The sequence below is a fragment of the Zingiber officinale genome, chromosome 8A (assembly GCF_018446385.1).
Source record: "Zingiber officinale cultivar Zhangliang chromosome 8A, Zo_v1.1, whole genome shotgun sequence".
NCBI classification, from domain to species: Eukaryota; Viridiplantae; Streptophyta; class Magnoliopsida; order Zingiberales; family Zingiberaceae; genus Zingiber; species Zingiber officinale.
The window spans coordinates 65,241,066-65,265,600 of NC_056000.1; the positions used below are offsets into that span (position 1 = coordinate 65,241,066).

The following is a 24,535-nucleotide window of genomic DNA, read 5'->3' on the forward strand; positions in this document are numbered from 1 at the left end:
TCTATTGATTGTTTGCTACTTGTTTATTTGTATTTTGTGTTTTGATGCATGTCAAAGAGGATAATGGGTTAAATAACTCAAGAAAAATCATAACACAAATTATGTTGTTATTTATAATGTTATTTGTTTTGTATTTTTTCTAGTTTTGGTTGGAAATACAATAAAGTTCTATATTGAAAATAATAAAAAAATCATAATTTTAAAAGAGAAAAATATTTTGGTTGGTATGAGATTTTTGTATAGTGTCTAAAAATAAAATTGAGAGCTTAAGTATAAAGTAAATAATATTATATTATTATAGAGATATATGAATTTTTTTATTTTAATAAATGATATTAGAATCATGGTGCAAATCGGATCTTATATGGGATGGTTTTGAACGATGTTGAGGGGAAGTTTGTAGCAAGTCAGGTGATCAGATATTTACGGGAGGTTCGGAGCAAGTCAAGATTGATTAAATGTTTATGGAGAAATTCGGAATAATTCAGGGTGGCTGAATACTTGCATGAAAGTTCGAATCAGGTCAAAAGTGATCAGATGCTTCGGAGATATCCGAAACAAGTTAGGGTGACCAAATGTTTATGAGGAGGCCTGGAGTATATTAAGAGTGATCGGATGCTTATGAAGAAGTATTCTTATGAATATAATTAAAATTTATAATAATGATCATTCATTTGGAGAGGATTCTTAGGAATATAATTAAAATTGAATATTAGTAATAATGAAAAAGATCATGAATTAAAAAAAAAATAAAAAAAATAAGAGAGTAGGGTACGAGGTCAAATCTAAATAGATATTATCATATGGGAGTCAAAAGAAAGGATAGTTGGTAGTCAGTATTATAAACAGTGCCAGAAATAGACAAGACAAAGAAGCTGAATACATTTCAATGTAAGTGATAAATATACTTTTTCAACATAAGAAAAATAAATTTATCTTTGATTGGAATTACGATCAATAAAATGACAGCTCTTCAAATTAAGTAATTCTCGAGCACTACTTGGTGAATCAAACCTTAAGTTGACTTTGCTTTTTATAGCAAAAAATTGAAATCCAAAATTATATTACTTTTCTTCATTTTTTAGCTTTCATAAAATTATATTAACTTGCAGGGTTATCGTTGTAAAAGTGATTTGTACAGTTGATTCTATATAATATTCCAATTCCATGGACTTCAGCCGTAATGAACAAAACAACACTTTATAACTGCTCAATTCTGTTTTTTACCGAGTTGATCTTGAATTAGTGGAAGTGGTAGCTTTATAGTTTGATCTAACTGTTTACTATTACGGTTGTAAATAAGTCGAGTTGAGCCGAACAATAAGAAGCTAGAATTCGATTCGTTATCTCTAAATTCGAGCTCGATTCAAACTTTAGTTTTTAAGTTTAAGTTCAGCTCGTAAAAAAAAATTAAATAGCTCAAATTCAATTTGAAAAGAAATTATTTAAAAATTAAATGAGTTTAGTTCAACTCGTTTAAGATAATTAATTATAATAATTAATAATAAATTATTATATTTATTATTTATGTAATATTTAATTTTATAAATAAATAAATAAATAAATGAGCCTCTTAATAAATATGTTCGTGAGCTTCTATATAAATTTATTCGTGAGTTCACGAACTAAATATTATTAAATTCGAACTCGACTTAATAATATTTTCAAATTTGAAATCAGGCTTGTTAACTTAATTGAATGAACTCAAATTATTTTTTTTTTTAAAACTGAGACCCAAATAACTCACGAATGACTTCTTAAGGGTCTTTCTAACCCTAAGTTGTAACAATTCATTCACTGATGTTGCGCTGGCTTAATGAAAAACTTTTATGTGAGTTTTTCCAAACACTCCATCTGTTTGTGAACTTACTTGAATTCATACCGCATGAATGTCGTCGAGACCCTAGGTAAAAAGTCATTAAAACTTTTATTTTTAAAAATATAAATTTAGTTTTTTAATAAAATTTAGTTTTCTATTTTTTTTAAATGTAAATTTATTTATTAAAATTTTATATTCAAATTTGGATAATAATTTTTTTGATAGATAAAATTATTAAATTATTTAATATTTTTTAAAACATGGGTAAATAAGATTTTATTAGTTTAAATTTTAAAAACTTTTTTTCATGAAACTATATTAATCTTGAAAATTGTATTGTAAGTAGTATTTTTAAAAGTTATCTATGTTTTGAAAATATATATATATATATATATATATATACTTTAGTATTTAAGTTTATTATTTGAGTAAATGGGAGAAAAATCTCCACCACAACTTCAATTCTGTTAAAAAATATCAGCTAATATGTCATGTTTTAAAAAAAAATCAAGTTTAAACATTCCTTTTTAGAAAATCATCATCAAATAATTTAAAATTTCTATATCATAAAAAAAATCAAAATTATTTTTTATATCATAAAATATTCAAACCTTTGAAAATGGAGAAATGACACAATCAATAATATAACTGCAATAATTAATTTATAAATAAATAAATAAATAAAATTTATGCTATTAATTTCATTCTCATCAAATATTTTTTTAATTATATATTTTTCACAAAATTTAGTTTTATACTCATTTCATTTGTATTTTCTTTAATTAGAAATCACAACAAATGTCAATACATATTTTTATAATCATTAAAACTGATCCAATGTATTGACACTTACATGCAATGTTGTTATAATAGGTCGGTCGATTTCTAATATGTGTGAAATGAAGTGTGGGGCACTGATCCATACAAAGGGTTACTGTGTCCTTTGAGTGTATCATCAACTAAGAAAAAAAAAAGAAGACAAATTATTGTGCAAAAGAGGAAAAGGATACAAAACACCAATCAAAGAGAAAAAAAAAAAAAAAAGACACGAGATCATCAACGATCGTCGTGAAGGCAGATATTTTTTAAATAAATGCAGAAAAGAAAAAATCAATTAGATTTTAGAAAGTAAGTATATGATTAAAAAAATTACAATAAATAAAATTAAAATAAATATTTTTAAAGATAATTTCAAATTAAAAATGAACTTTTTTATAAAAAAAATCTAATATAATTGATATTAAAACATCATAAATTAAGGGCTCCAATCAAATTGGAGCGTCCCAAGGCCTACGTCTTAAGCCGACATGGCATCAATAACAGTTTATTATCAACATAACATTCATCAATTTAACTTTTTTTTTTTTTTTTTTGGTTAAGAGTTGGATTCTTACCTTGGGTAATTTATTTGACTAAGGAGAGCAAGTGCTATAAGTCGATGAAAATATCAAATTCAAATTAAAATTTGAAACACTATATTCTCCTCTTCTATGATTTCAAAATATTCAATTTAATTCTTAATTTTCGTAACTTGACCTTTGTCAAATTATTAAGTAGTCGCCTAATTATATCGACAAGAACAAAACTTCGTCACTAATCTTCCATGATCGAACCTTTCTGCCGCATTTCCCTACTAGTTAGATGGGATGCTACTCCGCCATGCACGCTCAGGCGCTCCATGATCTCGGCGGCCTATCGACCACGAGTATTCTACCCGCTCCTTTATCTCCCGCCCGACGCACAGCTAGCTGGAGGAGACGACGGACCTGCTCCGTCTGCAGATGGATAAGATCTCGAAGCGGCCGCGATCAATATATATAATGAAGCGGTCGCGCAGATTCTGCACATTTTAATTTTTTAATTATTTACTTCATCATCAAGGCAGTGGAGCCGTTGGTGAACGCAGCAGCGTTGGAGGAGAAGGAGCGGAAGTTGAAGGCGGCGGCGGCAGAGGAGGAGGAGGTCGAGATGATACGGGACGGAGAGTGGTTGATGGCGTACGAATTCGACGGCAGATGAAGACGCTAACAGAAGAGATAGATAATGGATGTGTTGTGTGTTTGAATTTGTCAAAGCATATTACGGCGGCGGAGAAAATGGCGCCGGAGATGGAGAATATGATCGACGAACTCGAGAGCAACGCCATCGAGATCAATTTCTATTGCTACAAGATCCAACAATTCAGAATATTCCAATCATGACATGGTCTCACCATGGTTTTTCATGTTAATTTAGATCCATAGGTGTTTTACTGTAGAGAGATCGTGACGCATTGAATTTTTCTTTCAATACAAATTCTACATAATGGGATTGTAAGTTAAACTATCCTTCACGTCTTGGTAGTAATTTTAATTTAATATAATATATTACGCTTAATCTATATCTTTCATATCAAACACTTCGGGTCAACATTTTCTAGTCATGATTACATCAAGATTATCGCCTATTAGTACAGTCGCTCACAGATGTACGTATAATTATAGTCTTCGTGTGTTTTCGACATAAATGCATTTGTCACATTCATTTATTCTCAATTCTTCGACAAAGACATTTTGTCACCGTACATTGTTTAGGCGTTGTCCGTACAACGACTTAACAAGTCGGCACACCTTTTTCATTTCCAGAGTCGAACCTTCGGTTGCTCCAAATAAATTTCTTCTTCCAACTCACCATTTAAGAACGCATTTCAACATCCATTCGATGTATTTCATACGAAATATTAGCACCAGACGATTTAATCTTGTCACCGGTGAGTATGTATCAAGTAATTGCCTTCCTCTGCTTGTACCCCTTGGCTACAAGTCCGACTTATACTTAATAATCGTTTTATACTACGTTGCATCCACTTACAACCCAATGATTTATTACCGTATGGGAAGGTCTACTAATTCCCAAGTATGATTGACCAAGAGGACTCAATTTCATTGATGTTTTCCACATTGGCACCGGTCTGAGATATTTACTTGTCGTTCTTGGTTCCATTTCCTGACATCAAAGTCAGCAACCGGGCCCTAACCATTTTCAACTCTAGCCTGCTTATTACGGCTCTTCACTTTGATCAGCCACAGTCTCATAACAAAATGTAAGTTTGGTGTCATTTTGCTTGAACTCTGTTATCACTTTCAACGCTTTTCCTTTTATTTGGGAATACGTTTTCGTAAGAATATCGTATCTGCATCTCATGGTCGTTCTACGTATATCAGAATGTCCATTTGTGAACTAGGAAACGATACACCCTTCACTATTATGGGCATATCCGACAACATCGTGATCAACGCTTTTAGTCCCATCTTACTTTGTGCTTTGGTTTAGGTACTGGAATTGCCACACCCCACACTTTCTGTATTCTGATTGCTCACAGATTTCATATATGAGTTTATCATTTTTCTTATGAGGATCTTGTTGAGAAATGATTTGTTTATACAATATTTCACAAGTTTTGGAGGCAAGCCCCGACTTATCAACAAGGCATTTATCATTTCTTTTAGTGTCCTACTTTTTTATTGCCCGTAACACTGCTTGATTGAGTAGTATGTGTTTGTTTTGGATAATGCCGATTCTACAAAATTCATCAAACGCACTATTTCTCCACCTCTATCGCCGAATTATTTTAATTGCTTGTCATTGGTTTTCACTGCTTTATAGGTTCTAACTTCTAGGTTTCGCTTTGTTTCAAAAGAAAGACATAAATATAACTTTAAGTGCAATCATCGATAAAGTAATAAAATATTTTTTTACCTAGCTCAGTATGTACCTCAAGTCACATAGATCACTGCTGTATTAACTTCCAGAGGACAGCGGTTCTTTCCACCCACGTGAAAAGGTAGTTTCGCTATTTTCGCCCACGCACACTTCAGTATTTGTAGGTTCGTCAACATTGACGCCGGTAATAAATGCACTGACGAGACGCTGAGAGCACACATTCACATGTCCACGACTGCGCCAAATTAAAACATCTAACAACATAGCTACATTATTTTATTACATCAAAATTTTCAGCAAGGTATTACAACCACTTGGAAGCTGACCCTTTTCTAGGGTAATTCTTCCACGAAGACATCACACTGTAAGTACAAAGTTGTCCGATTTGAACACTAGCCTAAATCCGCCTCGACCAATGCCGGGCCCGTAAACTAGGTTCCCATCGATGTCGGGAACATGGAGTACATCAATGAGTGTTATCTTTCTCCTACCGCCATTCTAAGTAATAACCTTTCCGAGTCCAACAATTGGGCGACGCCGTGGAATTACCGAAGAGCTCTCGCCATTTATTGAGCATTTGGGAGAAAATATCATGATTTCCAACAGAGTATGACGAGTTGCTCAAAGATTGTTCTAACCATCGCTCGGGTTGGTATTCACCAAGTTGGCTTCTAAATATAATCACATGGAGATCCAAGTCCTCAAGAGAGGCTGCCACATGATTCAAGTAACATCCTTTTGGCCCCTTGGTTGGCTTCTTTCAAGCTCCCAGCCCCTGAGGTGTCTCGCTTTTCCACAAATGAAAGAGCCCCAGAAACTTTCGAGCCTCTTTTGAACCGCTTTGGCCATGCTCGGCTCACTCAAAGCAAGATTTCATCTATAGTCCGCTTGTTCCTCCTCCTGAGTCGGATACTTTCGATTATCCTCTATTCGTAGCTCAGGATCAGTCTTGCAAATTCTATCTCCTTTGCTTGTGCTTTAGGTAAATTGAATCCTTCCAACACTTCGGTGAGCTTCAATTAATGAAGAATCATGAATGTCTCGCTCAGCTTGATGCCTTCAAAAGGCCCGTGATCATGCAAGATTAATCATATCTTGACTTGAGATGAGACGCTTTTGAGTTCACACCATCTTGAATCCAAAAATCGGACCGGTCAACTTTCTAACTAAAGATTTTCGGTCTTACTTCTTCTCAAGGGATTCCCACAAAGATTTTGTATCTCCAGAGAACAATATATCGCTATATAACGTTGTCCAAGAGTATATAATTACAACTCTGGAGACCATCAAGATTTGGCACAACCTTCCGGCTACCGGGCGTGGTTCGCAAAACCGCATAAGGTTTAGCGTTAAATAAAATAGCATCTTCGCCGCCATCTTTTTGAAGTCGGTTCCGCAGAATTTCTCCGGCTTTTCTCCGTGGGCGGAAATGGTTGCTCGAATGTTATTTAACGACGTCGGAATGGCCGTTTTAATGTCGCTGGTATCCATATCGGCCGCATTTTAACATCGCCACGCATCATGGAATCCCGGAAGCCTCGAGTATGCAAACCGATCATTTATATTAGTGTTCTACACTATCTCGTAGAAATCTATGACATTCGCCACGGTAAATAACGGATTGCTGCAATTAGTTCCCAATATACAACGACGATTTCACCCCCAACGAAGACTGACTTCCAGACCAATGAACCTTCTAGTAGACTTCGACTCTGAATGCACAAGATGATATGAATGCTTGAGGAAGAGAAGAGAGGATTGAGTGAATTGAGTGAGTTTTCCATCGGAGGGTTCTATTTATACCCCAATGAAGAGGTTGATTGTCCTTGGGAGTGGATGTTCTCAATGGATGATCTAGATCATCCATTCAAGGGCCGAACCTTCACTGCCTACTTTAATTCGATCCATCGGATCTGGAGGAGCGAGACCTCGCATCCCGCCTATTGTCAGTTTGCACCATCTGACCGATCCATTGATTCGATGTCGATCGCCCCATCCCGTGCCGCCGAAAGAACTAAGCCGACCCATCACTATGCATCCGCATAAGTATTAAAGATAAAATAGGTTTTTCTCTCATTCAATCTGAGTCATCCGCTTTGTGAGAAAGAAAGATGAAGATATGAATGTCCGATCTTGAGATGAGCGGTTCAGATCTCTTGAGATTAAATTAAGGTTGATTTGCTCTTTAGATCTAATGGTCCACATAGCTTCAAATCTAGATGGAGGGTTGGATGTCTTAGACTGTACAGCACCCGCCGCTCGGCTAAGGGTACCTGCCCTTTATTTTTGTGCAATCTATTAACACATCTTTCATTATTGCGTAGAGAATACACATCGAGAATTTCCGATGTGGGACTATTCTCCCATGCACTTTATTAATGAATAATAAATGTTATTTTGGGCTGACTTTAAACATTAATTTCTCATTCACCCTTAATCGGTTTTGAGCAAATTAATAGTCTAAATCTATCTACGCGAATCGTAGATTTCAATTTTGAAGTCAATTACGACTTTCAACAATTGATGACTTCCTTCCTCTAAATCGTTTTGGTCCATTTAAGGCCCCAATATCCAACAATGAGAGGGCACTTCGACGCCGGTTGGTGGAGATGGAAGATAGGCGACCGGGGGTGTGATTGTTGTCCCTGACGGTAATGCTAACAATGAGAGGGTTCAATGATGAAGGCGGGTCGGTAGCACAACCTCCCTCTCAAGAATCGTAGAGGTAGAGGATTCCCCCCACTCGGAAGGAGGTTGGGAGGTAGTCGTTGGAGCACGAGCCTGCAAAGCTGAAGTTGCCGAGCAGGAAGAGGATTTTGCTCGGTGTCGCTTGTGGCGTTGGATCAACGGCTGGCTCTACATGGCTGATTTGGAAGGAATAGCGATTGACACCATGGAGGGGTGCTCGGGCAACAACTCGCCAATAGTAGCCGCTGCGTCACTTGTCGCCACCTGACTTCCCCCTACCTCACTGGTTGTCTCTTCGGAGTGTTTGACCGGCAAGAGACTATAGCTCTGCAGCTCAGCCACTCCTTTGGCATTAATGTCTGCATCAGAAAGTAGGCCTGTTCAACCGGTCGGTTAATCGGTTTACCGGTTTATCGGTTCCGGTTAATTCCGGTTAATCACATTTTATAGACAACCGGTTAACCAACCGGTAGTATTACCGGTTCTACCGGGTTCGGTTGAACCAGTTCCGGTTGGTTAACCGGTTCCAACCGAGAACCGGTAGGCCTGGTAAGCACCACTAAGTGGACTAAAGCCCGGTCCAACTAAGTGGATGAAAGCCCAGCTATCATTTTGCAATCCTTTAGAATTTAGAAATCTTGAATTTTCCAGCTTCTACTTCACTAAATCTATTTCTGATGGTTGCTTTCATCATCATCATTTGTCAACATATTGACAACCATTTTCTTCTCCGTTTCTCTCCTTATAATCAAATTATTGCGGGAGTGGTCTTATTCTGTTTTCGACATGCGAATACTGCTTTGTGGCAAATTGAGAAGGACTTTTGCAGCAAAATAGAATCCAGACTTTCTATTATAGCTTTTATCATGCCCCCTACCCTACTCTTAAACACAATTTGATTATCAACAGAAAAGAAATCACTCACCGGCCTTGAAAATGTTTTTGATCTTTGCTTCTTCTGGAAGACTGTAGTAATCCACAATATCCTCAAGATCGTAAGCCAAGTATTTGAGCAAGTCCTTCACAGAATCAACAATAGAATGGTGGGATTCAACATCTTCGATCACTGCGTCAATAATCGTCGACAATTCCTTGAGCTTCTCCATCTTTCTTTTGGTACGAATCATTGCCTTGAGTTTCTCATCGAGTTCGACAAGAATGGCCACCTTATCGACCATGAAGTGACCCACAGCAGATACCAAAGCTACTTCCATAGCTACGAATGAAGTATGCAAAAGTTGAAAAGAGAAGCAAATATCTACGTCGCGAAGTTACAGAAATTGCAAGGCGACGACTGCTTCAAGTGTTTATTTTTGATGGATTATTAAAAGGGTTGCGTCTCCAATAATAAGATTTCTTATAAAACTAGTGTTCATAAAACTAATTTATTACTTGTTAGCCCAGATTAATCGGTTTACCGGTTTAACCGGTTTTAAAAAAAATTAAACCGAAAATCGGACCGGTTAACCGGAACCGATTAAAACCGGTTAACCGGTTAACCGGAACCGGTAAGCTACCGGTTCCGGTCTGATTTTTGGTTTCTCGATTTTTTTGCACAGCCCTATCAGAAAGCCTACATTTGCCTCTCAACAACACACGGTTTATGATTCGATCTGTAAAAGAGAAAGAGAAATCAATTAGATTCAAAGAAGACAAGAAGAAAAAGGGCATACCTAGAGGGACGAACAACCATGTTTGGATCGGACTTAGCTCGAATATATACAAAACACACTCTAAGAGAAGCTGATGTTTGTTATACTTCTAACCGGCCAAACTGGAAGTTGTTTTGAGGTAGGGTCACGAGCCATGGTACTTTCCGAAAGGTGGGGAGTTGCCAGTTCGATCTGTTAGCTAGTTGGAAAGTCAGGCCGAGCAGGCAAACGAATGTAGAAATAGCTCTCATTCCAATGCTTATTCGGGGAGGACATTTTATCAAAATATACAATCCACTTGGGTTTAGAAACGGAAGGTGTCTAGCTCAGAGAGTTTGAGATCATGAAAGTAATGAAAAATACGAGGCACTAGAGGGATTATGTATAGATGAAATAGTACGACTACGCCACAACAGTATGAAGGAATTGGACACTAACTGATGCATGGGAATATGAAAATATCTATAAATTTCAAAAAAAAAAAAAAAAAGGTGGACGGGAAAGCGAAGGCCGACAAAGAATTGATCTTTAAAGAAGGGCAAGAAGTCGTCTGAGGCAAGTGAGGGTGGTTATAAGCAGAGGGAATGACGATTTGATACCTGTCGGGAAAGTGGTAGATGAGTTTCATTTGGTCAATCTCATCACCATTAAATTTGGACTCAGTAGAAGTGTATCACAGCCTGGGGGGAGCCAGGGGTGGGAAATAGGAGACGACCATGGAACAAAGGATGGGAATTGAAGGTCAAAAGGGAGAAAAGAGAAGAAACTTATAGGTGAGAAGAAGATCGTCGACGACGAATAGAAAAGAGAGCAGAGAGACAACGGAGATGAAGACGAAGAATGTAGAGGGGAGAAGGGAAAAAAAACTAAGGGTTTAAAAACCATGCATGCTGTCGACCCGGGCCGTCTGATCCAGGGTTTTAGAAAATGAGGTTTCATCGTGACCATTGAATTTAAAAAGGTAACCATCATATCAAACTCAAATAGCTGCCTATTACATCACGTCAGGGTATGCGTGCTTACACGTGATATCTGTACATGTGTGACATTAATGAGAAATGCAGCATGATTACAAGGCGTGATCAAGCATGCTTCCCATTAATTGGACGAACAACTTTGAGAAATTATGGTGACGCTGACAATTAAAAGACATTATATCACGGGTTGAGGCTGGAGCAAGATCAAGGAAGGTAAAAACAACTAAGTGTTCACATATCGCCGAGCATAATTGAGCATTGAAGACGCAATGATCGACGACAATGAACCTCGGCATTGAAGATTACAAGAGCAATGACTATAAAACTCTTGCAGCAGCAACGACCACAGTTTAACGGTGACTATAAACCCTTGGGCAAAAAAGATTACAGCTGAGCAGCAACTATAAACTCTGGATCAGTAAACATCATAGCCGAATGACGACTCTCAACCGTAGGACACTCTGTCGGGGAGAAAGAATGCTAGGGCACACTAATCATCTAGTCAGTCAGACTTGCAGTCTCTTTCGACTAGACTTAAGGGGAAGACTTATGATGCGGTAATAAAGAGGGGTCTCACCAGAGTTAGGCCAAAGCAAGGAAGACCGACTGACGTGGATGTCTTTGGCCTAAGTCAGAGAGGCACTAGCCATAGATCGGCTGAACGGGCCAGTTATGGTCGGGCGGATGGCATGTCCGAACAGGTAAGCAAGTCAAGGTCTAGTGGGTGACGTGTCCGTCCGGATGAGAGGCAGCCCTCCAACAACGAAAAAATTAAGGGAGATTGCTCGGTGTAGCACAGCCGAGCAAGACATGTCCCGACCGAGCGACCACCAATCGACCTACAACGGGACCCGCCCATATATCTTCTCTTACTCTTTTGGAGGTTTGTGCCGCTAACAACAGAGCATGTTCCGTAGATAAATCGTACGATAAAAGTTTCCAGGTTGTTACATCAAAAATATGCATGCTCGCTTAATAAAAGGTGTTAGAGATATTTTTTGACTTGTCTTTTTATAAGACACTTGGAAAAATGTGCACATGCTTTGAGATGCATGCACAGATACTACACTGGCACTATGAAAGAGAGTTTCCATCTATAGGATAAGGATTATTTTACATGCTTTAACTGTAATTTTCTGCTATTCCCTACATCATCGAAAACTGGCTTGAGCGTCGGAGGGCCAACGTCGGAAACCCTTTCTTTACCCGACGCCAATACTTCTATGTTACAGGACTTCGTAAAATCTCTGCCCCGTCAACTTTCTAGTCATATCCTAACTTTTCGTCTTCTCCATTTTTAGACAGGAACACTCCTCGTGAAGAAGTTATTGTAAAACCTCTTCATCTCCATTTTCTGATTCCATTTTGTTTTGATATTCAGCAATTTAAAATGATGATCAAGTGTATGATCCAAAGGAAATCAATTCAAAGTGTGATTGATGAAGAGTTTGTAATATTCGATAACCCTTTATAGACAAATAATATAGTTATCTAAATCCGTATCTGGATTAGTTAGTCGAAGATTCCAAGTTTGATAGTTGTTAAACTTTCTAAGAACACGCCATAGCTAGGATTTTACCCTAAGTAGTTATTTTCTTCATCTTCTATTTTCTTCTCCTTCAAAGGTCACGGCTATATGATTCCTTTTGGTCTTCCTTCATGAAGGCCTGCATCACTTAACACAAGTGAAGAGAAGGAAGAGGAAGGTTTGAATCTTGAGGGTCTTTGGACTTCACCTTTGTTTCCTAGTGGAACTTAGAGAAAGGGGTCTGTATGTGAACTTGCATAAGGACTCTTTTGTGGTCAATAGGATTCGTAGATTTCCATTCTAAGTATTTACTTTTTTGCAGCATAGAAGGTCATCAAAATACCGCGAGTGTCGCCCACAAGCTTTTTATATAGTAGCAGTGAGAAATTGATTCAAAAATTGAACCAATCAAAATTTGATAATTTTTTTTTTTTTTTTGGATAAATCTAACTGATTGAATTTCTTTTTATCAATCAACTAGTGAAATCATTAGTCGAATGAGTGTGATTCATAATTAAATTGTGTGGTTGTCACATTTAAATATTTTCGTCCATTGTTTAAAATATAACAGTCGGCTGATTTTAATTTAACCCATTTAACTGATTTATGAGTTTAAAATCAAATAAATTTTTTAAAAAATAATATTTTTTTAAAAAGATGAATTTGGGGAATTAACTTAATCAAATTTCTGAATTGAGAACAGTTTAATCAATCTTTGTTCTCCCGGTTTCTACACTAAAATTCTTCTTTATTTCCATTTGAGCATTAGATTTGTCAATTGGAGGGAATCAAAGAGACCCAAAACACTGAATCGACGGACTTCGATGGGTCAACTTTCTAGCAAACAAGAAACTTTGAATAAGTCATTTTTTATAACAGAATTTCATTTTACCCCGATGTGTTGTTGTCAAAACATCTCCCTAATTTTTATGTGTATTTGATTCAAGTTATCATATATATAATTTTGATTATGTAATTATCAGGTAATCATATAACTAAAATTTTAAAAAATAAAACATAATCAAATATTATTTGGTTCAACTTAAATAATACAATAAAAAAAATATAAGTACACAAGCGTATGGTCGGGTAAATCTCAAATCGTCTATTCCTAAGAATTGACGTCGGGTAAATCTAAAATCGTCTGTTCCTAAGAATCGACCTCTGGTCATTAAGTCAGATATATCATGCGTCCACCGTCTGTGCTACACCTTAGAAACTAAATAATGTAATAAAAATTTATTTATTTGAATGAATAATCTAGTTTAATATTTTAATGTATTATTTTCACATAAAATTTATTGATATGCTCCGTGCACAGTACATGACTAATCTAGTTTAATATTTTAATTTCACTTATTTATGTGAAGGTTTCAATTAATAATGTAGTTTAATATTTTAGTTTAATTTATTTTAATTTCACTAATATTTTAGTGTATTTTAGTGTATTTATTTTAACACTGCTATTGTAATTTCAATTGAGTATAAAATTTATATTTAATTTCACTGAACCCCTTAAAATTTACCAATTTCAAACGCGGATTGCAAGTTGACGAGATCAAATTCTTTAAAGAGGACAAAACTATCAAAAAAATATTATTATTATTATTATTAAAAAAAACACTTACTAAAATTTTATAATAATTCAAATAAAAAATTAAAAAAATAATAATAAGAGAAAAGATTATGGTCGCTATCACCAGTGATCCACCTTTTGAATTTTAACATTCTGAACGAATAAAGACGAAGAGCAACGAGAAAAAGTCCAACCGCACCATTTGTCACTCGCTTTCCGTCTTGACTATGTGCACTTGAGGTCAGGACTCCATTTCCAGCATCTTCCACCATTCACACACATCGCCATCCATCCATCCCTCCGTCCATTTATCTTCCATGCTTCGATTGGTTCGACCGGTTAAATTGAAATTAATACTTTATTAATAAAAATATATAAAATTAATTTAACAGGAAACTTATCCTATTTTTATTTTTTTTAAAAAATTATAAGATTTATAAATTATTATATTTTTATATATATTTAAATAAAAGTTAAAAATAAATTTACAATTAAGGTTTACTAAAAAAAGGTATCGAATCAATCTAATCTTGCTAGTAGTAAAGCTTAATTTTTAATTTATTATAAATGTGGTCCATTTAAAATTTTATTTCTATCTCAAATCAACTTGTTCATAGTAAATCATAGTCGATCTGATCCAGTCTAATAGATTAGCGGCTTCTTTCATTATCCATTGTTTACTTTTTGAAGGATAAATCATAAATGAATGAGATAGTTTTCTTTCTCAAGTGACAGACATTTAAGATTATAATCGTGAAAGATTAACTTAGGTCAGCAAACATTGAATTTGTTACTATTTTCATTTTTCATTAATTGTCAAGGTAAATCGAGAAGTGTTCATGATAAACGACATAGAAATCTAATATTCTTTAATTGTGAATCTCATTAAAAGGATTTTTTTTAAAATAGATTGTAAAAAATCTATACTAGTTGATAATCGAACCGTAATATTTAAATGATAATTAGACACCCTTCCTTTATTTACTGTGGGGCCTAGGTTAAGGGCTGTGAGCCAAATCAATTTTTTTTTTCCATTAAGAGTCCTTTTAATGATGCACCTAAGCCTGCCTCTCCTCCCCCTGATTCCTCTCTGACACTCTGTTTCTCTCGCTCCTTCTCCTCTGTTTTACTTCCCAATATATATCATGTTTCCGGCCGACGTCCCGCCGGCGAGGGTTCTTCCACCAGACTTCCGTGGACCATTGAACCCGACTACATATACTCCGCGTCCGTGGCCGCGGTCGCCGCCTCCGCCCCCGTCGTCGTCTGGTAACATCCCCACCCTGGTCGTAACCATCCTCGGTGTCCTCATCGCCGCCATCCTCGTCCTCGGCTACTACTTCTTCGCCGCTCGGTGCTGCTTCTGGCGCAGGAGGTCCGACGCCCTCGACCGCTCCCAGCGCCGCCTCCACGACGACCTCATGATGTTCGCGGTCGAGAGCCGCGGCCTCGGCCAGTCGGAGATACGGCAGATCCCGACCTTCCGGTACCGTAAGGAAACCGACGCCTCCGCCGCAGGCGGGGACGACTGCGCGGTCTGCCTCGGAGAGTTCCAAGAGGAGGAGACCGTACGGCTGCTGCCGGATTGCTTCCACGTCTTCCACGTCGACTGCATCGACACGTGGCTCCAATCCAACGCTAACTGCCCTCTTTGCCGGGCGAGAATCACGCCGGATGCCGCCGCCGTCCCCGTCGACAAGCTCCCTGCTTTCCTCCGAAGCAGGGGACCTCAGGGGACTCGTTCCGGCGACGTGACGATCGACGTAAGGGACGATGAGCCAGAGGTGGACTGGCGGAGGCAACTGCGGCGCCACGGGAGCACCGGCGCAAGGCGGCCGCCTCCAGCCGCGCCACCCATGCGGCGGTCCTTCTCGGTTGACACGGCGGCGGCGGACCGCCGGCTCTACGGGGAGGTGCAGAAGATCGCGTGGCAGAATCCTCACTTTCGGGAAGCGGCGACATCCATTGGAAGAGGCGGAGAAGGGAGCAGCGGCACCGGCAGAATCCGGTGGGGGTTGTTTCCATTTCACCGGCGATCGAGCAGCGCAGCGGCCTTCTCCTAATGGTTTAATTTTTTAAAATAAAAAGAAAAAAGAAAAAAAAAAGTAAAATCGAGGAGAGTGGAATTAATGTTGTTAGTAAATTTAGATAATATAATTTTTTTTATATTATACAATAATATCAAAAAATTTTCACAAACTTTTACAAGTTTTAAAAAATTCACTAATATAAAAACTCTAAATTATTTTAATATAAATTATTTGGGTCTTTGGAAATCCGAATTGTTTGAATTTTCTAGTGTCACATTAGAGAATCCCAGCAATAAACTATTGTAATGGGCTTCCCTACGCAAAAAATTATTTTAATTTAATATTATATTTATCTTAATACTTATCTTAATAAAAGAAACTAAGAAAAGTATATTTTAACATCGTCGACTCAAAATATTTATGTAAGCTTTTCGATCAGAGTGTTGTCAATTCTAAGATGTGGGACTAAAGAGAACTATATTTTTATATAAAACAACCAAAGAAAATTACTAATAAATCTTGGAATTATTTTTAGTGTGAATAGAAAAAAGGACAGTAACGTAAATTCATTTTATGCTTCACCAAAAGTTAGTTAGTAAAGGGGGGAGATTTTTAATAAAATAGTAAGATATATGCCCTTAAATTTAAATTTGATAATATAAATTGAGATTATTAAATTTTTGAATAAATAAAATACAAAATTTAAAGACATAAACCTTCATAAGTATGTGTTTTTAAAATTATAAAAATTAAGTACATATAATACTGAATTTCTTTTAATTAATTTTTTTTGTTAGGACTCTTTAAACCAATTAATCCTAAGATTAAACTCTTTAAACCCGTTTTACATAGGATGGAAATGAAACTCTTTTTCATTCTAATATACAATTATATTGGCATTTCATTTGTGGGATAGCATCATCTCATTACATTCAAAAGTCAATAACAAAATGACAACATTTCAAAGCTGAATTTTGAGTCGCAAAATAAAACTTTTCCAAAAATAAAAATAAAAAAATGAAAATGATGGCAACGAAGAAAAGTCTACCTTTTAAAATGACATTGTGAAGAGAGCTGAGAGTTGACTTTGATCATGAAGTGGATTGACTTGTCAGTGATCACGATAGCAAAATAATTAAATGGAAATTGTTGAGGATGGGTTTGACCAAAAATTAACTATTAAAATTGTCATAATAGGGTGTAATCGAGCAAGAGCGAAAGTCGAACTATTGAATGTTTTGAGTTTGGCCTGGCTGCTTATAATCGAATCGTTTTTTATTTAACGAATATATTCATGGTTCACGGCTTATTCGGCTTTTTATCAAGCCTAACTTAATAAGTATAAATTATAAATTTAAATATTCATTAAAAAATTAAATTATATATTTAGAGAAAATTATAATATTCTTATTAAAATTTATAATATTTTAATAAATAAACTTAATATATTTGTCTATATTTTTTATAAGTAGAGTGTAAAATCTATAAATTTAATATCAAAATTATTATTTTTTTAATTTAAAAGTTGATTCATGAGCTTAACGAACGGTTCACGAGCTAACGAGCCGAGTATTGTGAAGTTTGAGTTTGGTTTGTTTATCTTAACGAGAGCTTCACTAAACGAGCTCAAACAAACTTTTATCGAATCGAGTTTAGAATAGCTCACGAGCGGTTTGGTTCATTTATACCCCCAAATAGGACTTAAATTGACCAAAAAAAAAAGAAAAATTTTATTTAATAATTAAGTGTCTGGTTTCATGGATGATTATTAATCTACCAAGCAAATTCTTATGTATATTTACAAGTAGACTTTCAAAATATCCGTCCCATTTGAAATTTGAAAATTTTAAAATATCACCTGGATGAAATTATTATCCTCTAATGATGTTTTAAATTGTGTTTAACCATTTTAAAGAAAACATGTTATGATGAATTAAATGGATGGCGCAAATTCGTGGTAATTAATTGAAGTCATCTTGGAAGTTCCCTTGAGAAGACAAAAAAGTTGAGTTGGTTGGTTGACTAATAAAAACACAAGTAATATAAATTGAATATTTTGTTGTTTTTTTTTGTTTCTCTGTGTTCATGTTTGAGAGTATTAAATATATTTCTTGTATTTATAAATTATTTGAATGCCATTTTGAATTAAACTAACAATTTAGCTTTGCTATGATTGTGAATTATTATGCTTCAATGGACATTAGGGAGGGTTTCAATAACTTAGTTTTATGTCTTTGTGAAGGACTAATTAAGTGGCATGTTGATAGTTAGGGAAAAATTGAATCGTCTATGTGTGGAAACATCGAACGGAGCCGTATGGTAATAGTAGCTTCATTCGTTGCATTTTTCGTAGATTGATGGCACGCGGATAGTTAAGAGCTTCATGATCTAAAGTTGTACATAAAATTGTCAATTTCATTCCTAGACAAGAAGCAAAAAAATTGAAAAAAGAGTACATTAAGCTTGTACAACTAATATCGAAAATCATGTAAACTAATGGGCACATATCTTAATCCTATTGATCCTATTTTCCATGAAGTCAAGTGATATTGGTTAAGAAAAATATAATGTGAGAAATGATAAGTAATGTAGACAAAGAGAGTTAAGAATAAAGAAACATAATGCCCATGCATGCAAATATGATTCGAAGAAATCCTATACTCTTCTTTCAAAGTGACGATAAAGCACGACTAATTGATAGGTTAAGGCATTATGCATACATCTTCGGTCTTCTCTAGCACACTTCAAAGTCGATGTTCTTACATCACACTCATTCACGAAGCATGTTCATGTAAGTATAACTGGAGAAGCGAATGAACAACTTCCGAAACCAAATGGGAGAAAACTAAACTGATCTTGCAAGAGAGACACGATCCAAAATAAGCGAAGATAAATTTGATGTGCTAAGATTGAAAACAATGATGTGCAAGTGATAGAAGTATTCACCTACTTAATGAAAGAATTTCAAGATTGAGAATTCAAACTTACTGATAGACTTGATCCCAGCTTACGTTGGGTTCAGCAACATACTCAGTTATGGCCGAAGTGCCAAAGAAATTCTATTTTAGATAGTTTTCGGTATAGTTTCGTGTGGTAATAGTTAAGGATGTGAAATCCCACAGGTCACAGGTGGAGTGTTTCAATGCCTAGAAAATGCCATAGTGAGTGTGTAAAGTCTATGAGAAACTATGAGACTTTGTAACGAAGAGGGTTTTTGAATTCATGATGTTATAATACTGTGAATTAGTATCCGCTCTCTTATGACTCTCGCTAGGTCATCAACAACACATGAAGCACATCATCATTAGTATTCACTCTCTTGTAACTCTCTCACTAGGCCTCTTAGTCATCGACAACATGAAGAACATCCCAAAACTAAGGTTGTTGATACCTCATCCATCTTGCAGGGGAATGATAAAGCAACAAATTTTAACAACCAAAATTACTCTTTAAGAAATAGTATAGAAAAGGACTTTCCAAATTTTTTGACACCAAGAGAGGTTTTTTACTACCACCCCTTTGGATCTATATGTGTTGATTCCCCTATAAAAGGAATTGGTTTATTAGTCAACGAATACTAGCAATTTTCTCTACAAACTACATTACCTTTAGACAGCACCACATGTTAAAGCTTGACAAAATCTTTCATTTTTCGATGAAGAATCCATGCCGTTCTTTGCCCCACTCTCAATCGATCGAGTTTGCTTCTCAGTTTTTTTCCCACCTACAACAATATTATCATCGATAACTTGACAAAAACAAGATTGGGGGAATATCGATAAAATCATTCAAAGTTTGAAAGAAAATAAGAATATCATAGATTATTGATTAAAGCATATAAAACTTAGTATTAGAAGAAAAGGATAAGAACAATATGGCCAAATAACAAAAGGTTTGCAGGAACAAGAAGATTACAAATCTCTAGTTTGGTGTGCTATGCCTCGAAGTGAGGAGTTGTGTAATTGAGTTGACTCTAAATGGCACTTAAAATATTTGAGATTTGTGTTAAAGACTGCCATCATAATCACAACAGATCATGTTGAATGAGTATTTAATTCACAAAGTCCAAAACAGATACAAAGTGCATACACTGCATCAAGTTCTAGATACACAATGCATGTGATCAAACATTATCTAATAGTTTAATGACTAAGTTCATAGTGATTATAGTCTTAATATGGAAGTCTTCCATCAGCTAATAAAAAAATTACACAACCATAAGTTTTGAAAAAGCTAACGCAAAAAAGGTTTTCTTTAAAGAAAAAAAAAAAATAAAAAAAAAAAAAAAAAAAAAAAAAAACTCTGCTAGATTTGCAGCATTTTAAGCTGTGAAAAATTTTCGAACTAAGAAAGTTAAGAAATGTACTAAAACTATTTTGGTATGTGTTCTAAAGTTTGAAAGTGAAGAATCTTAGAGTAATCAAATTTAAGAGTATTAAAGAAAGAAGATCATGTAATTACCTATAATGAGCCAGGTGATGTAAGTTTTGTCGAATGATTGAAGCATCATCTTGGATAAACCTCAGTTAGTGGACAAGAAGTGAGGCTGATAAAATAAATTGCTGAAATACCTGGCACTGAGAAGTATCCTTTGATAAGACATATATCACTATAGAATCGATTAATCAAAATAGTTGTAATGTCAACATGCTGCTGCCTTCAACAAAAATTTATTGTGAATGAAACTGACAGTTTATTTCAAACACTCTCAGGATCTCCTTCTCTAGTTCTGGTAGAAGAACAGGTTTCCGGATCAGACCGTTCATCCCTGACTGCATGCATTTCTTCCAAACATGATCATCAGTACTTGCTGTGAAAGCAATAATCAAAGGCCAACACCCATCTCTTGAACTCCGAATTTTCATGGCAACTTCATAACCATTCATATTTGGCATGCTGAGGTCCAAAATAACCAGCTGCAATTGTTGGTCAAAGGAATCGAGATAGATCAGGCATTCAGTACCAGATGATACAGAAAAGGCACAGCAGCCAAGCTTCTTCAGAAGCTTTTGCGTTACAACTCTATTGATGGCACTGTCATCCACAATTAAAACTTTGAGGCCTTCTAAAAGAGAGGAATATGAATGATGACTCTCTGAAGAACCTCCTGATTCAGAAATTAGCATGGAAAGTTGCTTCTGTAAGCGGAGAATCAATGTTACACATTCCTGTAGCCCATCCGAACTCGGAACTATGAAGATTTCTCCTTGCATCAGCTGCAGCAGATGCACACGAACAAATATTATGAGAAGCTACAGAATGTCATCTTATTTGGAAGAAGCTTAACTTCAGTAGCAGCAAATTTGGATTCTAGGTTTAAACAAATTGATGTTTCAAGTCATATGAAGTCAATACGACAAAAATGAAGATCACAAAAACAAGAGTTGAGTAAAAAAACACCAAGATAAAGAAATTACATAAAGAAGTAGAGGTCTTGAAAGAGCTTATACGATATCAGAAAGTCTGTATCAATCTGTCATTTTGAAAAATTATCCATGAGCACATCATATAGTTGGATTTAAGTTGATTTACCTGCACAATTTTTTTACACATGCTGAAGCTGAAACCAATGTTAAACCCCTCCCTGCAAGGCTTTCTGTTGAACTGAACTAATGTGTTTGAATACAGGCCAAATGATTGTGTGATTGTAATCTCAAACTTCAGGAAGGTATACACATTTGGTACTCTTGATTTCCAAATCCCTCTTGCATCTTCCCAATCTGCTAGTTCTGAATCACTCCTTACACAAAAAGTCAAACATCCACCATTGAATTCATTCAGCAAACCATCAATTATATGCAACAAAACATGAAGAATCCGCCTCTCGTCACCAATAGCCTGACCAAGCACCATATTCTCAGCCAGAAATTCAAAACCAAATCCCCTACTATCACAAAGACACCTAGCAACACAAGCAGTTTCCTTGATCAGTGACTGTAGCTGGAATGGCTTCATTTCCAATGTAAAGTGTTCCCTGTTAATCACCATGACATCATTGATCAAAGTGGAAACCACATTACCCGTTTTTGCCATAGCATTCACTGTCAGCCTCTGTTCAAGTGACAAATTTGCTTGTTGCATGAGTGACAGGAGACCCACGATCGAATGGATAGGCCTCCTGATTCCTTGGCTCATGACCTTCTGGAATAAGTTCCATGCCTGGCTTGCCATCATTACATTTTGCTTTGCCTGTAACAAAGCCTTGTTTTGCTCTACCAATTTGTCTCTGATCACATGTGATTCCTCTAAAACTGCAGCATGGGACAGGGCAACAGCAACCTGATCAGAAACAACTTCAATCAGCTCTAGCTCATGGTGGCTCCAAATTCTAGTATCATTCTTAGGGAGAACCAAAACCAATATAGCATAGTGTGCTTGAAAAACCTCAGGTGTTCCACCTTCAAAATTAGAAACTTTCAACATAGGCATCCTAATTGCAGCAACAACCCCTGATTCACCAGCTGCGCCGCTGCTTGCAGAACCTAGTGTAGAATCAGGCTTCAGTATCTTGACTCCATCATACTTCTCGACTTCAAACACATCTGGATCGTGCATAGGAATCGAACATATACAAAAGTCAGAAGAGCTCCTATTCAGCTCGTGAGTAAGAACCATCTCCAACTTACTCTCATTTGGCATCCACACAGCACAATTTTGCAGCTGTAGAGTCTTTGAGAGTTCAACCAGGGTAGTGTACAAAATGGTGTGCCTATCTAGTGATTTTCGGATTTCTTGAGTAAGCATTCGCACGTGCCAGCTCACTTCTTCCTGCCTTTTCATCAGCCCTACTTTCTGGTCCAGTTCATGAGCTTTTAGCCTCAGAAAATTCTCCCTCAATTTGACTTTTAGAAGCTGAGGGATCAAAGTCAAGAGGGTTATTGCAGTCAAGAAGGAGACAAGTGCTGTGAGGAATTTGGAAATGGTGAGAGCCAACACTAAGAGGAAGGAATGGGGCTTGTATGTGAACACATTGAGCAAGTGGGTCATTCCGCAAAGAACTATGAATGCGCTGAACTGAAAAAGGATCCATTTGAAGGGGAACAGCTTTGAGCATGTAACAAAGTACAATAGTTCAAGTGGAATGGAGAAATATGCAGCTGCAATCAACAAGTCGCTCGCTTTCTGGCAGTTTCGGATTCCCTCAATGCTCCACAGTCTGTCACCATCGCAATCACAGAGGGGAAACTCAAGCTCTGTAGCAGAACCAAATGAGAGTAAAGGCAGAAGCAACAGCCCATGGTAGAATGCTCTTGATGTTTGGATAAGAAACTTCATCGCATCAACATACTAAAAAATGACCATTCAGAAACTTGGATGGAATTGCTTCAGCTCGTTGCCTGCCTGAAGAACGTAAATACTTAACAAATTCTTCAAAAAGAAAACAAAAAAAAAAAAGGAAAAGAATGAAGATTGGTAGAGTTTTTGGCAGAATATAAACCAGCAATCTGACTTTGAGAGGAGATATTCTTCAAGAATTATCTACTGGCTATCATTGTTCAAAATGCCTTTTTTAAAGAATGGAAGCATGAACTAGCTCGAACCCCTTTTAGCGAAGTTGATTAAGCCGATCAAAACCAAAAATGCAGTTTTTTGCCTGTAGCTAAGCGACAAATCTAAGTAGAGCCACGAGAAACAGAAGAATCAAGAACCATCACCCGCACAGAACCACCGTTAGAACGGTGAAGGAGGAAAAAAAGCATCGCCGAGAAAACAAATCCCTTCAAAAGCCTAACTTTCGCACGCTCCCACGCTCGATCCTCCAAAATCTGAAACTTCTGACTCTACCTTGTACTAAATCAGAGCACTCGGTCACCGGGAACGGGAGTGCGCGGTCGCTACTCTCGTGGAGTTCTAGGAATCCATGCCCACATCACATCGCGTCACGCCGCATTGTCTCCGATGCCTAATCGGGGGAGACACTGAACGTGGACTCCGCTGCGTTCCAGGCAAGGATTGCCTCGCCCGTCGATTGCCAATCGGAGGATGCAGAAGCATTGGGGGATTTAAAAATCCCATTCGCCAGACGCCGAAGGCCCGAAGCTCGCCTCCTCGCTCGCGCTTCTCCATCGATATATTTAATCACCAAAATATTGAGCTTCTATGCTTTAATCAGAAGGCACCACATAAATTTTGGGAAATTACATCTAAAGTCCCTGCCCTTTTTTCCATAACAGACCAATTATTCTACTATTATCGATTTTTTCCAACCACGAGGAGCGTTTTCTTGGTTTTACAGATCTGCAAATTTCCAAAACAAATTGACGATAATTTATCACAGAGCACACTTCATTTTCAAAATTTCCTAAAAGCGCGCCCAATGTATTTCCAATTTATGTTTTTTTATTAACCAAAAGATGCATTTATTTTTCAAAAAATCTTCCCCTTGAAAAATTAAAAATAAAATGTCCAAGTTGCACCTACTAATCATTTTTATTATTTTATTTTAAGAAAAAGTATTTAAAAAATAAATATATCTTTTGATAAATATAAAAGTGCACGCAAAAGTTAGACAGATAAAAGATGAAAATGTAAAAGAAAAACATCATTTACAAACTTACCCACC

General features: G+C 36.4%; 2 protein-coding genes across 3 annotated transcripts; one reads left to right on the forward strand and one right to left on the reverse strand.

Annotated features, from left to right (window-relative positions):
* The first annotated feature begins 15,083 nt into the window (after positions 1 to 15,083).
* On the forward strand, positions 15,084 to 16,111 carry LOC122011620 (RING-H2 finger protein ATL16-like). The gene has a single exon (XM_042568002.1). It carries the CDS (start codon positions 15,088 to 15,090, stop codon positions 16,003 to 16,005), a length of 918 nt encoding a protein of 305 aa, XP_042423936.1. The 5' UTR covers positions 15,084 to 15,087; the 3' UTR covers positions 16,006 to 16,111.
* A 4,481-nt stretch (positions 16,112 to 20,592) lies between these two features.
* LOC122009333 (ethylene receptor 2-like) lies at positions 20,593 to 24,031 on the reverse strand. Of its 2 annotated transcripts, none has more exons than XM_042565450.1 (3): positions 23,758 to 24,031; positions 21,505 to 23,313; positions 20,593 to 21,188 (listed from the first exon to the last, which is right to left on the reverse strand). In XM_042565450.1, exons 2-3 carry the CDS (start codon positions 23,245 to 23,247, stop codon positions 20,643 to 20,645), a joined length of 2,289 nt encoding a protein of 762 aa, XP_042421384.1. In that variant the 5' UTR covers positions 23,248 to 23,313; positions 23,758 to 24,031; the 3' UTR covers positions 20,593 to 20,642. The 2 variants fall into 2 exon arrangements, with proteins under 2 accessions (XP_042421384.1, XP_042421383.1); XM_042565449.1 differs by having other exon boundaries at positions 21,505 to 23,309; positions 23,758 to 24,017.
* Between the last annotated feature and the right edge of the window lie 504 nt (positions 24,032 to 24,535).